Source organism: Otolemur garnettii, unplaced genomic scaffold, assembly GCF_000181295.1.
Source record: "Otolemur garnettii isolate 467f Iridium unplaced genomic scaffold, OtoGar3 scaffold00057, whole genome shotgun sequence".
NCBI classification, from domain to species: Eukaryota; Metazoa; Chordata; class Mammalia; order Primates; family Galagidae; genus Otolemur; species Otolemur garnettii.
In genome coordinates, this window is record NW_003852452.1 from 1,679,297 (window position 1) to 1,696,921 (window position 17,625).

A 17,625-nucleotide genomic window follows, 5' to 3' on the forward strand; every position below is an offset into this window, starting at 1 on the left:
AGTCTTACGTCCTTGCATTTTTGTGTATCTAGTGTTTTGAATTAAAGAACAAAGAATGAGGCAAATATGTTAACCAGGAAATCACAGTCCAGCAACAAAGGAGGGTAACCCTATAATTGGACTTGATTGGATAGAAACTTGGTCAGAGGAAAAAGTTAAAATATATTACATAATTGTCTTCCTTTCCCCATTTTCTAATACCAGGTGACACTTTCCTCAGTTCTCCATCCATGAAATTCTCTTGCCATTAAGAAAAAAGAGGTAAAGACATAAGAAAACCAAAGGCCCTAAAATAAAAGTTAGTTATTTAGCCATTATAGTCAAGGAGGTAATTAGCCAATGGCTAAAAGAATGAGTTTGGCAATATCTCCTTAGGCAGTGGTTCTCAACCTTCCTAACGCCTCCTAATGCCACGACCCTTTCATACAGTTCCTCATGTTGTGGTGACCCCCAACCACAAAATTATTTTCATTGCTACTTCATAACTATAATTTTGCTACTGTTATGAATCTTAATGTAAATATCTGATATGCAGGATGTATTTTCATTGTTACAAAGGGGTCGTGAGCCACAGGTTGAGAACCACTGTCTTAGAGGGTCTCAGAAAATTCATATGCTGGCTGAAAATGCTTGAAATGCTATTCTAGCCAATGAATTTTACTAAGAATTTAAATCAGCATCAGGGTTCTTAAGGATTAGATAGTAAAGTGCGTTTTCAGGTCACAATTGTTATTTGAGTAAAATGTTCTAATTTTTCTGCTTTTATAACTTTTTAAATCAAAGTTTAACACTTTTATTTTTGTTCTTGTGTTTACCCTATTTTTATTTGTCTGAGTCAGAACTCATTGAAATGGATCCTCAGTTCTGAATCAGAGATTAAGTTCTGACTCATTCCTCATGTTGAACTTATGTTTCCTGTATATCATTTGGTGTTTTTATGTAACTAAACCTTGTGTGATTATGAGGACTTTTGTTGTGAAAAATGATTATGAATTTAACTCAAAACCTACTTGCTGTCTACCAGTCACTCTGCTGGGAAAAAGACTTTACTAGAAAGATGCATTAGGTCTGACTAAGCTTACATATCTCAATCCATGAGGGGTTTTAAATTTGGGAGATACATAAACATATTTGAAGACAGGTTTATATAAATACAAATATTTTAACAAAAGTATAAGGTTATAATATATAACTATATGCTGTACTGTATTTGTTCCTTAAAACAAATGAGTATTCAATGTATATTAGTTTTTGTAAATTAATTCTTACTGTATAAAATTCTTAAGTATTCTGAAGTGAAATATTCTTTATTCTAATATTTTCTCTTTGACAGAAATCAGTCTATTTCTCTCCAGGAAACACGGTTGTTGACCTCATCACAGATCACTGGTTTTCCCTTATTAGTCTACAATCACCATACGACATTGGGAAATTTCCCTGACCTTCCAGCTTTCTGAATCCTTGGTGTCTTTATTTTAAATGTGCTCTTTACATTATCATTTGACCTTTAGGATAGGCTGACTGTTGCATAGGGAGGCCCTCATTAGGATCATTCACTGTTTTGCAAAATGTTAAAGTTTTTCAGTAAGAACTTTCTCACACTTATCCAATTTGGAAGCGATAAAAGAGATAGTGTGGTAACTTTCCAGAACCATTATGTGAATATTATATGAACACATGCACAAACACATACACACATATATTCTGTTTCATAGAATCCTAAAACTTTCTAAACTGACAAAGTCTTCAGAAATCAATTCTCCAACTTCCTAACTTTCCTGATAGTGAAAGTGAAACCTAAAATGTTAAATCAATTTGATTGTTAATAATAGATACCAAATCTCGAAACCCTTGAATATGATACCCAAATGCTCTGTTAATATTGTTGACAGGAGGATGTAAAAGACATACTTTTATTAATCTGATTTAACTTACAGGAAATAGAAGAAAGAAATTAAAACTGAATGATTTGGGGGGTGTTAAAATAGGAGTCTCTGAAAATGAGCAAACTGTTCAGTCATCAAGACCCACATCCCTGTTTCCAATAATTTTTGCCTTACTTCATCTGCCCTCCCCCCAAAAAACTCCATTTATGTATTGCAGAATTACAGGAAAAATCTGGCCTATGAACCTATAATGTGGCTTATAGTCAATTGTTCACTTGGAGGATAGAGGAAGTAAGGCTCATAGTGCAAGTTTGTATACTTAGAATCTCTGCTTTCTCCCTGCCACTCAGAGATGTGTGTGAATCCAGGGTCTTCAATCTGTTTCCCAAGCCTTAGGGTAGAACAAGACCCCAGTCCTGTGTCCACAGTCTGACTCCTACCACACCTTTCTGGATCCATTGCTCCAAAGTAGGACAAAAATCAGGCCTCTCATAATCTATTACAGTCTGAACAAAGTTATGAACAAACTGTATGAGCTGTCACTTCAGGGGAAGCTTTGTCATGAATATTGATTAGCTAAAAGGACATTTCTGCCATCTGGTTGGCAGATGAAACACAGAGATCAATACTTACCCTTCAGCTTCAGTGATGTGAAAGAAGAGTGGATGGATGAGAGGAGAAGAGGAAGGACTATTTACCTTATCAAGATGGTTATAGAAATCAATATTTGCTGCACAGAGATACCGCCCAAGTAGGGTGGCGTGGGTTGTAAATATCGTGGCTATAGGAAGCTTCCGAGCTCGAGAAAGGATCAGTCCCGTGCCAGCCTGCCATTCATGGAATTGGGCGATGACATGTTTACCATCAGCATGATCTGTCACCTACATCAGAAAAAAGCACACAGAAAATTATTGATGGAGCTTGAGGAAGATCATGCCCACATGGTCCATAACTTTTATTGCAATTTAAAGGGTGTTTTTATAGGATTCACTAGTATGTTCACAAAGCCTATACTTCTTTATGTCAAACCTCCCAGTAATGGATCGGATTTATTTTTGTATCCACAGAAAAGTAAATACTAGTTTTAATAACAAATTAAACTAACATTAATGAGCTACTAATATTAATAAACGGAACAAATGCAAAGTAAGCAACTGATAAATATTTATTAAGTGGATGAATGAATAATAGCAAACTATAATATTTTTGTAGATTTCACTGAAAAGTGGACTCAATTATGACTACCCATTACAGGCTTCATTTTAAATAAGTAATGAATGACTCCCTCTTAAATCCATCTTTGAAGCCAAAAGAATTTTTTAAGGATATAAACTAGCGAAAATTTGGCTAATAACTTGTTTGGTATCAAACAACAACTTAGTAACACACTGGCACACCAGGTGGGACTGGGGTCTCTTCTCCTTAATTAGCTTGTTTCATTCTCACAGAAAAGTAAGGTTCACACTCCATTCCCCTTACAAGCTGTTCATGTCCTTAATGAAGAGAGTAGTCAAACACTTGAAGTCAAGAAGGCTGGGAAGAGAACTGGGAAGTTTGCAGAGTTAACTAAAGGCTGTGGCTATCACAGTGTGTGTACTCTCATATTGTGTGTGTACTCTACACTCTCAGTGTAGAACAAGCTTTTCAGCTGACTTGGGGTAGAACAAGTGACTATCAGTGTCACTTTTCAGCTTGTTCCACACTGATATCTATGCCCAGATAATCTAATTCAATATTCTAAGCGGAGGGTAATAATTTGCATATCTATACATTTGCAGGTTGTTCTACTAATACTTGGCCAAGGAAATTCTCTTTGAGAAACACTGACTTAGGCTAAGTTCTTTGAACTTCGAAGTACCTGATTTTCAGCAAGTTCCTCATAATCATCCAGCAGCAACACTCAACAGCTGTTAACAGCTGCACAGAGTGACAGCAGAAACAGGGCTTGTGAAATAATATTGGATTTTTTTCCATATCTCTATTTGCCATATGAACTAAAGAAAACCTCCATTTGGGGGAAATTGCTTTATTTTAGAGAAAACTGGGACTCTCACTTTCTTGCTTCCCTCCCCTCTATTTCCCTGTAAGGATGACAGCACACACAGACACACAGACACAGACACATCACTTGGGGGTCGGCCTCAGCCTTGGGGCAGGGGCTCATCAGGGAGGCAGTTTGAAGAGGAAGAGTTGGTTCCACTGGCTGCTGCTAAAACAAGACTGTGTATCTGCCGTTAGACCTGATTCTGCGCACTGAGTGTATGCGAAGTGTGATAACACTTTCACCCTTGTTGTCCTGTACTGTCACTACCAAAATAAAGCAGTAGGGCTGCCTGTCTTCCCTCTCCTTCACTTCAAGGCAGCTTTTTCTTTTTTTCAAATTTCAGATTAATATGAGAGTTCAAATGTTTAGGTTACATGTTTTCATTTCTAAAGTAAAGTTCAAGTTGCAGTGGAGCTGTTCACCCAGGGGTGTACTGGATACCTTCACATTGTACACCTTAGGTGAGATCCCACCAGTGACCCTCCCTCCTCCCCCTCACTTCTCCTTCCTCCTCCCCTTAGACTATACTTGAGCTTTTTCTTTCCTGTGGGCCTGCAGTTGTTTATATACTGCTCTCAAGAATGGGGGGAAAGTATCTAATGTACAAAAGGCAGCCTTGCATGGCGAGTGGAACATGATTTCATCAGTAGGAGAGACTGGTTAAGGGAAACACATCCCATCATATGCGTATGTAATTTTCCTTAGACCACACCCCTACCATGCTAGGGATGCTCTTCCTTCACCATCTGGTTTTGGGGCTTACATATAATCCTTCTGAGGTAGTGCAGGGATGCAAAGAAATCCGACTGCCATGCTTTGAGGAGTTAGGGAGTGCAGGTGTGGCTCATTTGACAAGGACTGGTTTTTAATGCTCTTGCTTTTTCACATCTGTAATGTATTCCCCTCCTAAGAATTCCTCAATAACTGCCCTCAGCAAACAACAAACACATGTAAAACCCTCTGGGGTTGCACAAGTACTTATGCATAAACAAAACAGGATATTTCAAGCTGTTTGCTACTCCTAAGATTTTAAAATTCGTGTACATAGTATATGATGCTTACAATCTCTTTTTTTTTGCTTATATTGAATATCATCTATGCAGCAGGCCATATCATTGGGTTGTAAATAGTACAACCATCATGTACATAGTATATGACGTTTACAATTTTTTTTCTTGCTTATATTGAATATCATCTAAATCTGATACGTTACATTTAAATCTGACATGAGGTACATAGTATTAAGTAGCATTATTGGTCTGTTCCAAAGGCTGGTTTTTAGTTTGAGGAATGTGGATCATGCCCTCAGATTCCTTTAAAATGTATTAGGACAAGCAATAATGGCATCTGCTTAATCCCCAGATTAGGGGACCATGGCTGGGCATGGAGCACAGCTGTGATTCTCCTCTGTTGTTTCACTATACAGTAAACCGTACCTCTTTCAAGAACCAGGCGGTTAAAGATCCAAATATCAGCATATCATTGGCTTCTCGGTCATGATAAGGAATGCCGACACCACATGCTTCCCACAGGTCACCCTTCCACCTGTCCAGGTTCCAAGCTGAATAGCCTATGTCAAAAAGCACCACGTAAGGACTCCCTTCGATCAGCCATCTTCCAAAATGCACCTGTCATGTAAAGAACACATAGCCATGTGCTAATATTAAGTATTGCAGGAGAGGAAACTAAGTGAGCTTACACTATATAAACTTCATGTAGAACTCAAAGGTATACTCTTTTCTATATAAGAGTAGTGAAAACACCTAACATCTGCTCTTTGAGTCTGAAGCTGGAATGGACAAACATCCATTCATTTAGAATCTCCAAATGCTTGCTCTTCATTAAATGTGGCCATTTCAAAACAATGTGTGTAGATTATATGATCTCTGTTCTTCTATAATCTCTGATCAGATTGTCCTTCCATGCTTTCCTCATAGGAATAGGCTGATAGGGGCTCCTGAGCTGGCGGTGGTCACACAGACAGAGCCCATATCAGACCTGGGGAATTCTGCCTTGTTTTCATCATTCCTTCCCAGTTCCACTATTTCTACTTCTCAAATAAACAAGACTTAATCACATGTACACATACACACACAAAAAGCCCTTCTGTGACTCTGAGCTCATGGATGTAGGGTTGAACTACGGTCTCTGTGTTTATGACAGAGTCCTGAAATGCTCTGTATCTTTAACAACCTCAGTTTTGGTATATAACTTCTACAGTGCCACTTAATTTCTTTTATGCAACAGGAATTGCAATATTTCCTGCTAGAAAAGAAGCTGTTTCTATAGACAAATGGGTATGATTTATCTTACTACTCCTGTAGTATGAAATGACCTAAAATGTTTGTTACTACCAGAATTCTTAACTAAACATGTTGCCTACAATACATTATTTCTTTAATCTAGCAACTCAAAGCCTAATTCTATTATCTTCTTCAAATCAATTTAGATTCCTAAACGTTTTATCTTGTCAAATTTTAGTGCATGAGGTATCTCACATTTTTTCCAATTGGGGGTGTATAGTCATTTGCATATCCAAATTTTAATTTCCCTTTTGGTCTTTATATTTTTGTAGTAATTGACTTTTTCCTTTTGTCTTAATTTTTATTTTATGTTCATTCCCTTAGTACATGACATGCAACCTAATAAACCATTTTAAATCCTCTGTGGAACTCAACAGAAGCTAAGAGCTCTCTCCTGGTGCTATCTAGGCCTGCCTAGAAAACCAAATGTGTTTACTTCATTTACATATTGACACTTATGATTTCACCCAATACTGAATTTTGCAGAATTTGGACACCCAAATTAATTGCCATTTCCTCTCATGGGACTCAGGTATGTGCCATGATATTTCTCTACCATCCATTCCTTGGCCAACCTTGAAAGACCCTCATTATACGTCAGTTGCTTCCATTGTAATTTAGTGTTTATCATGTCATTCCTTCAGTCCCAAACAACTTTTCCATTGTTTTCTCTTTGCAAAAGCCATTGACTCATTCATAGTTGTATACTATTAATAATATGTAATATTGTTATATAATATTTACTGACTGCCTAATATATGCCACATGATACAGTGAGCTAAGGTCATGCAGAAATGTTGAAACTACAAACCGAGATGCACTACAAACTGATACACCCCCACAAGGTGTATCACACACAGAGACCCCCAAACCCCCTCCCTTCTACCCTCTCTCTGCTCTTTTAATGTAGGTACTTTAACATATAGACATTTCCTCAAGGTTTGGCTCAAATTTTTGCTTTTGGTCTATAAATTACCATTGAATAGTGTTATCAACACCAATGACTTCGACTAAAATTTATGTACAAATAGCATCCCTCAAAGCATGTCTACTCTGTAGCCTCCTGAGCTTCAAACCATTTGATGTTTCTCCTTGGTTTTCACAAGGTGTCTCAAATACAATCTACTTAAAATCAAGGTCACATCTTTCTCACAAACCTGTTCTTCTTCCCTAAGTAGGTGGAAGATCTCTTGTGAGTTTGTGTAAATTGTGGTCTATTTTCTTGTAACAGTTTACTGAGCATTGCCGAGTGAACGTTAAGTCAGTTCCTTTACCTGGCAGCCATGCTTATTCATTGTGTCCACTGCTCTTTTGACAGCATCATTTACAGGTTCACACTGTTCCACTTGAGTCTTCATATTATGCTCAAAATATGGACCTATCAGAAAATAATTGTCTCCCCATTCATCTGCTGTTGTTTTGGCTTTTGTCTGAATCACAGTATAGATGCCTCCAACTGTTAAAAAGAAAAAAAGGTTTTGTTATCATTCATTCCAGAAAGTGATTCATTTAAGTGATGAAGGGATGAAAATGAGTTCTCAGGGTTGTTTCTTTTTTTAATTAATTAATGTATTTTTTGTTTTCTTAAGACAAGAGTCTCTTCTGTTGCCCTGGGTAGAGTGTCATGGCATCACAGTTCACAGCTCTCAACTCTTGGGCTCAAGTGATCCTCTTGCCTCAGCCTCCCAAGTAGCTGGGACTACAGGTGACTGCCACAATGTCCAGCTAGTTTTTCTATTTAAGTCACCACTTAAGATCTACCAAGCATAAGGGTTTATGCAACTTCATAAAGAATAGTGCTTAACATGTTGCTGAGGGACACTAATATATGGTTACTATTTGTTTTAATTCTGGGCATACTTGAAAGCCCCTTCCAGGTGCATGCGAGAGAATAGCAGACTAGCAGCATCAGAGAGGTGCAACTATTACAAGAAATCTGAAGGGGCAGTTAGGATAAAGGAGTACTTGGCTTAAAGCTTTATTCACTTTGAAGTGTCAAAGTTAGGACAAATAGCCATTGTGATGGTACATGTTCTCAGCACATGTAGCAACCTTTTACCTCTTGTCCTACAGTGGTCCAAGAAAGAGCTAAGGTATCAACAAGTAACAGCTGCTATGGCTTGCAATCGTGAACAAGCAAAAGAGCCATTCTTCCTCTAAGGTACTAAGCAAGGTACCTTTAGACAAGAGGAAAGAGCTTATAGATTTTGATGGAAGATGCTTGGTCCAACCCCAATGTCAAATCCAATGACATAAATACAAATTTGTCATATTCATACAGTATTTCTCACTTCCTAGAGTCATTGTTTCATTTTCCCTCTAGCAATGCTGCTACCACTATTAAAACATAAAATCAGAAAATATGTATACTCTTGGAAAATAGACATACCCTTTGTTCCAGCAAGGCCATATCTAGAAAATTGTCCTGGGGGAAAGATAAAAAGAGTGCCCAAATGTATATATATAGGGATGTTTACTAAAGTATTATAATGGCAAAAAATTAGAAACAACTTAGATTGGACTAATTGCTTTACATAATGATTGCAAAGCTCAATTGGCTTATCTTTTGCATAGGGATAAAATAACATTTGGCTTGGAGGGAAAAGGGAAAATAAAATATCACATATTATAAAGGGGTAGTTAAAAAGAAGGAAGAAATTAAGCAAACAAATGTCACAGGGAAGAATTTCTTAGGCAGGGGTAACAATTGGAGGAAGGCCCTAAGTTGGGAACAGAGTGTGCAAAGGCAGGGTAATAGGTGTCCGACGAATCTAGTTTGAAACTCAGTAATCTAGTGGAAGGAATAGAGATGGGCAAGCAGAAGAAGCTTTTCAATATCATAGGCAGAATATTTTCTGAGCCAGAGCTAAGGAATAATTGCATAGGAAAATGTAAAAGTAGTCTGAATCAATTTTTTGAGCAATACTTTGTCAATAAACCATAGGGAAGAGCATGACTCAAGAAGTCCCATGTGAAATCTTAGAGCCAAGAAGATTCTGGCACCAATCTTCGAATCAATTGCAAAGAATGAATTCAGTGCTTATATATTGAAAAAGAAGTTTCTTTTCATTTTTCACTGGTATTTTTTGAAAGGTATTTCAATTCATCGTGACATAGGTTTTGATAGCTACTATATCCCCTATATTTTTTATTTCAATATCTTAAATTTTAAATAATAAATCTTACTGATCGTCACAACCAAAGGTGAAAGTACCATCTTTAAGCATGAGCCATTCAAAATATACTTCTTGGGAAATTGCCTTTTGAGAAACGAGACACCATAGACAAGTGTTGATACTATTACATAATACCAATAGGATTCATTAACTTATAAAAGAGAAGAGCTAATGCAACTCTCAGAATGTAAATATTAGTATTACATGTAAGCAATTTTCATACAAGACTACACATTGTCCTTAAGAACTTCATCTTAAGGAAAGATTTTTTTGACTGCACCAACAAAAAAGTTTAAACTGTCATTTGAGTACAGTCTGCTCATAAGGACATTATCAAATCATAGGTCAGATGGCAGGTGATTAGGATAGCTTAGAGCACGTGAGGAGGATAAGCAAAGTTTGGCAGTAGAAGCTTCTAGGTTAGGCCAGAACAGATGCAATTCACTTGACCATTCAACTATTTTTTTTTTTTTTTTGCAGTTTTTGGCCAGAGGCTGGGTTTGAACCTACCACCTCTGGCATACAGGGCTGGTGCCCTATTTCTTTGAGCCACAGGAGCCACAGGCACTGCCTTGACCATTCAACTATTAATCTAAGTCTATAGAATTTAATGACAGCATAACTACACCTAACTTCCCCTATATTCTGAAAAATTTTATGAAACATTAAAATAATTTCTTTTAGAGAAACAACATGCAACTACAAGAACTTTTGTTTCAAGTATGTCAGTCACATCTTAGCAACATATTTAAATATGTATATAAAAGCTTTATTCGAAACCCACCATCCACAAAAATCACAATTTTCAAATATTTGTTTTCTTCTGTAGACTTATTTCCTTCACCTTTATTTTATCAGCAGAAATATGTGTTAGGGTTCTGATGGTACACAATGATTAAAGGCCACGTTTACATTTTTATTTTCAAAAACTCTTTTATTTGTAACTATGCATCTTAACTAGAGATCTTAGAACATCCTTGTGTGTTAGATTACATGTTTCAAATTCAAATACAGTTGAGTAAATGCAAATTTTAGGATGAAAAGGGGAAAGAGAAATTATTTATTTGAAGAAACAAATAATTAAATTTAGGAATTGAAATGAAATGATAAGCATATTTAATTAATTGGCTACTTATTTACCCCAACTGAGACCTTCACCCCACTAACCTTGATATGGATAGTCCTCTAAGTTACCTGAGAGTGTTTATGAATACTATGGTTATGTTCCTTCAGTCTATCAAAATAAAAACAAAATCAAAAAATTACAAGGGGAGGCATTTCATTTTGTGGGTACTTGCCTCCTCCATAGAAAAGAACCAAAAGGTGAATATGCATGCTTATGACCCTGGACTTCAACAGTCAAGTGGCAGAAAATACCTAAGGCAGTAAATGAAAATGAAGCAAGAAAACCTGCCTGGTTGGAATTAGCTGGGACCCCAGAATGGTTCTTCAATGCAGGACAAGAGCAAATAAAAGACCCCCAGGGGTTTACATTCCCATGATGCATTTGCTACTGTAATTCTAGTCACCCTCCCAGGCACTAACATAGCAGTCCATCTGGAGATCATGCAAAGGGACTGCTTCCAAGAGGGAGTTCACAATGTATCCTACACACCCTCTGAGTCCTAAGCTGCTACAGCAAGGAGCCATTTTGAGAGCTCAACCACCTTTAGACTGCATCCTGCCTTGGGGTCCAAAAGCCTTGGCATCTCCACATCCCTGGAGCCCCCCTGATATCCCCTGCTCACAGGTGAGCACTGCTGTTGGCTGCTGCCGCCACTGCCAGAGTGCAAACCATTGGTAGAGACCCTACTGCTCCAGCATCAGGGCCATGGTGCATTTACAAGTGGAGGACAGCTACTACCCCACTTGCAGCTACCACCTGTGATGAAAGTACATCCTTTAGTGCAGTGGTTCTCAACCTTCCTAATGCTGTGACCCTTTAATACAGTTCCTCATGTTGTGGTGACCCCCCAATCATAAAATTATTTTCATTCTACTTCATAACTGTAATTTTGCTACTGTTATGAATTGTAATGTAAACATCTGATATACGGGAGACCCCCAAAGGGGTCGCGACCCACAGGTTGAGAACTGCTGCTAGGACCTTCTATTTACAATTACTTCCACTGAAAGCAACCCTGACCTTCCTAACAGGAGGGGCACAGCATAGTCACCACTAATTGAGCATTCTAATGGGGGCCTGAGAATTACCCTACGCCTGCCTATCACAGTCAGAACTCAGACACACCACCAGGAGTGTGAGGAGAGGTCTGCCTAGACAGGCTTAACCCTCCTCAGTGCCTGAGCCCACTGTCTGAGGCTGGGGTACCTTCCTGACTCAGCTACCACTGTAGACATCTGAAAACTCCTCCTGGGTACCTGAGGATTGTCCCACCCAACCTGCCACTACTACCACAATTGGTACTACCAATCCCAACCACCACCTGCAAGCATGGGGACAAGCCCATCCAGCCCATCACAGCCACTACCATCACAGTGCAGATGGCTTTTGGAGTCTGTGAAGGGTTGACCACAGAACTACTGTCATCGCCCAAGCAATACTCACTGCCCAGGGGCTCAAGAACCCACCCACTTACCAGGTTCTAGCCTGCCACTGGTGGCACCCAAGAAAGTTGCTTGGAAGCCCAAGAATTAGCTCACTTGGAGCAACTAAAATCAGTGCCAAATGTATGCCAATCTAGGGTCCAAGAGCAGCCATGTTCAGTCTGCTGCTGCTATTTCTGGGGACCAGGAACTGGTCTACCTGATGTTCCAGCAAACCAAGCAAAACCTTGTTACAGCCTCCACTAACAACCATGCACTAAGCCACTAAGGAAATAACAAGTGTTACTGATACCATTTACACCCAAAGAAATCATACAGAGACTATTACCACTGCATGCACCCAGAATCAAAGCCAAAGTGCCCTACCCAACCAACATGAAAAATCTTCCCCCATGAAAGCAAATACAAAAAATTTGAAGAGAACGTTACACCAGAAGTACAGATATCAACATGAGAACGAAAGAAAGATGAAAGAGCAAAGAAATATGACACTTCCAAAAGATCACAGTATTTCTTCAGCAACAGACTCCTATAATAAATAAATTTACAAAGTTCCCCCAAAAAGAATTCAAAATAATCATATTAAAGAAGATGAATAAAATACAAGAGAACCTAGATACGTAATAAAAATAAATCAGAAAAAAAATTCAAGATACAAATGAGAAATTTATCAAAGACATAGGTAATATTAAAAAAAAAAAAAACCCAGGCTCGGTGCCTGTGGCTGAAGCGGCTAAGGTGCCAGCCACATACACCTAAGGTGGCGGGTTTGAATCCCCAGCCCGGGCCCGCCAAACAACAATGATGGCTGCAACCAAAAAATGGCCGGGCGTTGGGGCGGGCGCCTGTGGTCCCAGCTACTTGGGAGGTTGAGGCAGGAGACTCGCTTGAGCCCAGGAGTTGGAGGTTGCTGTGAGCAGTGAAGCCATGGCACTCTACCCAGAGCTTGACGCTCTGTCTCAAAAAAAAAAAAAAAAAAAAAAAAAAAAAAAAAACAAAAAAAAAAAAAAAAAAAAACCCAAAATTCTAGGACTAAAGGATTCATTGAATGCAATACAAAACACATTTGAAAGCTTCAATAATAGACCAGATCAAGCAGAAGAAAGGATTTCAGATCTTGAAGACAGCGCTTTTGAAATAATAACTCAGTCAGACAAAAATAAAGAAAAAGAGTAAAAGAGAATAAAATGCTTAAGGGAGTTCTATTGCTGTAAGTGAAATGACTATATCTACAATCATGAGGACATGTAGAAATAGAAAACTCACTGCCAGAGCAAACATATAAATAAGGAAGAGAAAGAGCTCAAATGTGAGCTCACACACACACACACAAAAGCCCATCAAACCACAATGATAAGCAACAAGAAAGAAAGACAGAAACAAAGGATATATAAAACAGAAAAAAAGTAATAAAATGAGAGTAATACTCATTTAATAATAACAATCTTAAATGTAAATGGATTACAATTTCTAATTACAAAATATAAACAAGCTGAATGGATAAAAAAAATATGACCCAACTATAGCTGCCTACAAGAAAGTTATCTCACCTACTGAAGGAATATATATAAAGGGATGGAAAAAGATATTCCATGCAAACAGAAACCAAAAGTAAGTAGAAATAGCTCTACTCCACTTACAGCAAATAAAACTGACTTTAGGTCAAAGAGACAAAGAAGTCATTGTATAATAATAAAAGGGTCAATTCAACAAAAGGATATAATGATTCTAAACATATATACACTGAACACCAGAGCATCTAGATATATAAAGTAAATATTAGATGTAGAGTAAGAGATAGATTCCAATGCAATAATAGTTGAGGACTTCAACTCCCCCAATGTCTCATTAGATAGACCATCTAGACAGAAAATTAACAAAGAAGCATTAGATTTAATCTGCACTTTAAACCAAAATAACCTAACAGATATTTACAAAACATTTCTTCTATTAGCTATTGGGAACATTCTCCAGTGTATATCATATGTTAGGACACAAAACAGGTCTCAATGACTGAAAAAAAAAAATTGAAAACCTATTAAGTATCTTCTCAGACTACAATGGGATTAAACTAGAAATCAATAATAAGAGAAACTTTGAACACTTTATAAATACATTAAAATTCATCTACATGCTTCTAAATGACCATTGGGTCAAGGAAGAAATTTTTAAAAATTTGAACTGTTAGGGTCTGAGGTAGTGCATATGGGTTTGAGAAAAGATTTCTCCAGATGTAGAGAAAAAAGATGGAAATGAGTCACATGGTGAAAGAGAGAGAGATAGTGTTGGCTGAGAGAACCAGGTACTCTGGTTTTTTATGTAGGGTGTGAAGAAGGTTTAGGCTGTAGCCAAATTAATAGGGTATGGTGAAAAGCTGCCTCTGCATGTCCCCTCTTCTGAGCAGCAGGCTGACAGCAGAAGCAGCAGCAGGATGTCAAAGTTCAAGAGTTGGCTCCCCGCCTTTCCTTGGAATCAGGCTTCATTTCTGGAGATGTGACTGTGCCCTGTAGACACGGTCTGAGGCCTGAAGCTCATACCCCTGTTGTTCACTCAGAAACTCTGTAAAAGGCAAATTCTCAAAAACAATTTTAAAAGAGAAAGATTTACATCTCTTTTCTCACTGCCAAGCTCTTTTCAGAAGTTACGCAAAACAGAACTCCCTTGGGGTGCCTCTTAGATAGAGGAAGCATAAGATTGATCTTTAACTGTTACTAGGAAATTGTGGTGTTAGATATTTTTCTGTTATTTCAGAAAGGCTTCCCTTTTCAGAAACAAATGAAAATTAATGTCCTGTGGGAAACAGCAAAACCAGTGTTAAAAAAGAAATTTACAGCAATAAATGCTTACATCAACAAAGTAGAATGATTTCAAATAAATCATCTAATGATGCCCTTTGAGGAACTAGAAAAGCAAAATTAAATCAAAGCCAAAGTTAATAGAAGGAAAGGAATAATAAAGACTAGAGTAGAACTAAACAAAATAGAGACTTTTAAAAAGTTACTTTTTTAAAGAATAAAATTTATAAATCCCTAGGTAGACAAGAAAAAAAGGCAGAAGACTCAAATAAAATCATAAGCCAAAAAGAAAACATTTCAATGGATACCACAAAAAAAATCATCATCCAAAACTATTATGAACAACTATATACTAATGACTGGAAAACTAAGAAGAAATGGATAAACTCCTGAGTGCATACAACTTACCAAGATTGAATCAGAAAGAAATAGACAACCTGGAAAGACCAATTACAAACAGAAAGAAGGAGTTAGTGATAAAAAGCCTCCCAGCACAGAAAGGTCCAAGACAGAATGGCTTCACTGCCAAATTCTGCCAAACTCTGGGAGAAGTACTAATGTCAATTCTCCTCAAACTATTTCAAAAATTTGAAGAGAAAGGAATTCCCTCTAACTCATTCTCTGAGGCCAGCATTACCTGATAAAGAGACCAGGCAAGGATGAAACAACAACAAAAAAACTACAGACTAATATCCTAGATGAGCACAGACACAAACCCCCTGAATAAAATACGAACAAACCAAATCCAACAGCACATCCAAAAGATAATACACCAATCCAAACAGGATTTACCTCAGAGATGCAAGAATGGCTCAACATATACAAATCAGTATTACATGATATAGGACAACTATACATCATATTAATGGAATGAAGAACAAAACACCGTATGATCATCTTAATAGATGCAGAAAAAGCATTTAATTAAATCCAACATCACTTCATGATAAAAACTATCAAGAAACTAGGAATAAAACAAACATAACTCTATACAATAAAGGCCACATATGGCAAATCCATAGCTAATATCACATTAAATGGGGAAAAGCTGCAAGTCTTTCCTCTGAGGTCTGAAACAAGACAAAGAGGCCCACTTTCACCACTCCTATTCAACATGGTACTGGGAGTGTTAGCCAGGCATTCAAGGAAGGGAGAAATAAAAGGTTTTTAAATTGGAAAAGAAGAAGTCAAATTGTTCATCTTTGTAGATGTCATGATTGACATGACCTTATATCTATAAAAACCTAAAGACTCTAACAACAACAACAACAAAAAACTCTTGAATCTGATAAATAAATTTGGTAAAGTTGCAGGATACAAAATCAATATACAAAAATCTGTAGCATTTCAATACCTCATGATGAACTAGCTGAGAAAGAAATTAAGAAAGTAATCTCATTTATAATAGCTGAAAAAAATAAAATATTTAGGAATAAATTTAACCAAGGAGGTGAAATACTTCCACGAGGAAAACTACAAAACATTGATGAAGGAAGCTGAACAGGACACAAACAAATGGAAAGAAATCTCCTGCTCATGATCCAAAAGATACAATATTATTAAAATTACTCAAAGCAATTTACAGATTTAATGCAATCTCTGTCAACATACCAATGCCATTTTTCATAGAAATAGGAAAACAATACTAAGATTCATATAGAATGAAAAGAGAGCCAGAATAGACAATACCATTCTGACGAATAAGAACAAAGCTGGAGGCATTTCACTACTTGAATTCAAAATATATTACAAGTTAACAATGATAAATTATAACAAGTTAACAATAATGTATTGTATATTTCAAAATAGTATAAAACAGACATATAATCCAATGAAAATAATAGAGAATCCAGAAATAAATCTATGTATTTATAGTCAACTGATTTTTGACAAAGGCACCAGGAAGGACACTCTCTTCAGTAAACAGTCCTGGAAAAACTTGATATTCATAAGCAGAACAATGAAACTGAATCCCTCTCTCTCACCATATACAAAAATAAATTCAAGATGGACTAGACTTAAAGACTCAAAAGTACAAAACTATTAGAAGGAAACATGAGGGAAATACTTCAAAACATTGGTCTAGGCAAAGATTTTATAGCTAAGATCTCAAAAGCACAGGCAACAAAAACAAAACTAGACAAATGGAGCTATATCAAACTAAAAAGCTTCTGCAGAGCCAATGAAACAATCAACAGAGTGAACAGACAACCTGTAGAATGAGAGAAAATATTTGCACACTATTAATCTGACAAGGGAATAATATACAGATTATCTAAGAGACTTAAAGAACTCAGCAAACAAACATACTCATTACAAAGTGAGCAAAGGACATGAATAGACAATTCTCAAAAGAAGACATACAAATGGGCTCAGGGATCTGAAGAAATGTTCGCTGTGACTAACCATCAGGGAAATGCAAATGAGAAACCACAGTGAGACACCATCTTACCCCAGTTAGAACGGCCATTATTTGAGAAAACCCCCAGAAAACAGATGCTGGCCAGGATGCAGAGAAGACAGTTGGTGGAAACATAAATTAGTACAAACACTTTGAAAAAATAACGGTGATGTCTCCAAAAACTAAAAGTAGAACTACCATATTATCCAGCAATCCCACTACTGAGTATTTATCCAAAGAAAAAGGAATCAGCCTATTGAAGGGATACTTGCATCCCCCTGTTTAATGCAGTAGTACTACCCACACTAGTCAAGATACGGAATCAAACTAAGTGTCTATTAACACAAAAATGGAAGAAGAAAATGTTGTATATACACACAATGGAATATTATCAGGCCATTCAAATAATGAAATCATGTCCTTTGCAGCAACATGGATGAAACTGGAGGTCT

General features: G+C 37.2%; 1 protein-coding gene across 1 annotated transcript in view; it reads right to left on the reverse strand.

The window, feature by feature from the left end:
* Nucleotides 1-17,625, reverse strand: part of GYS2 (glycogen synthase 2) — a 57,514-nt gene that overhangs the window by 35,092 nt on the left and 4,797 nt on the right. The window contains exons 2-4 of the mRNA XM_003792450.3: nt 7,508-7,689; nt 5,367-5,558; nt 2,585-2,767 (exon numbers count right to left, since the gene is read on the reverse strand). Coding sequence (XP_003792498.1) covers nt 2,585-2,767; nt 5,367-5,558; nt 7,508-7,689 — 557 coding nt within the window. The remainder of the gene's footprint in view (nt 1-2,584; nt 2,768-5,366; nt 5,559-7,507; nt 7,690-17,625) is intronic.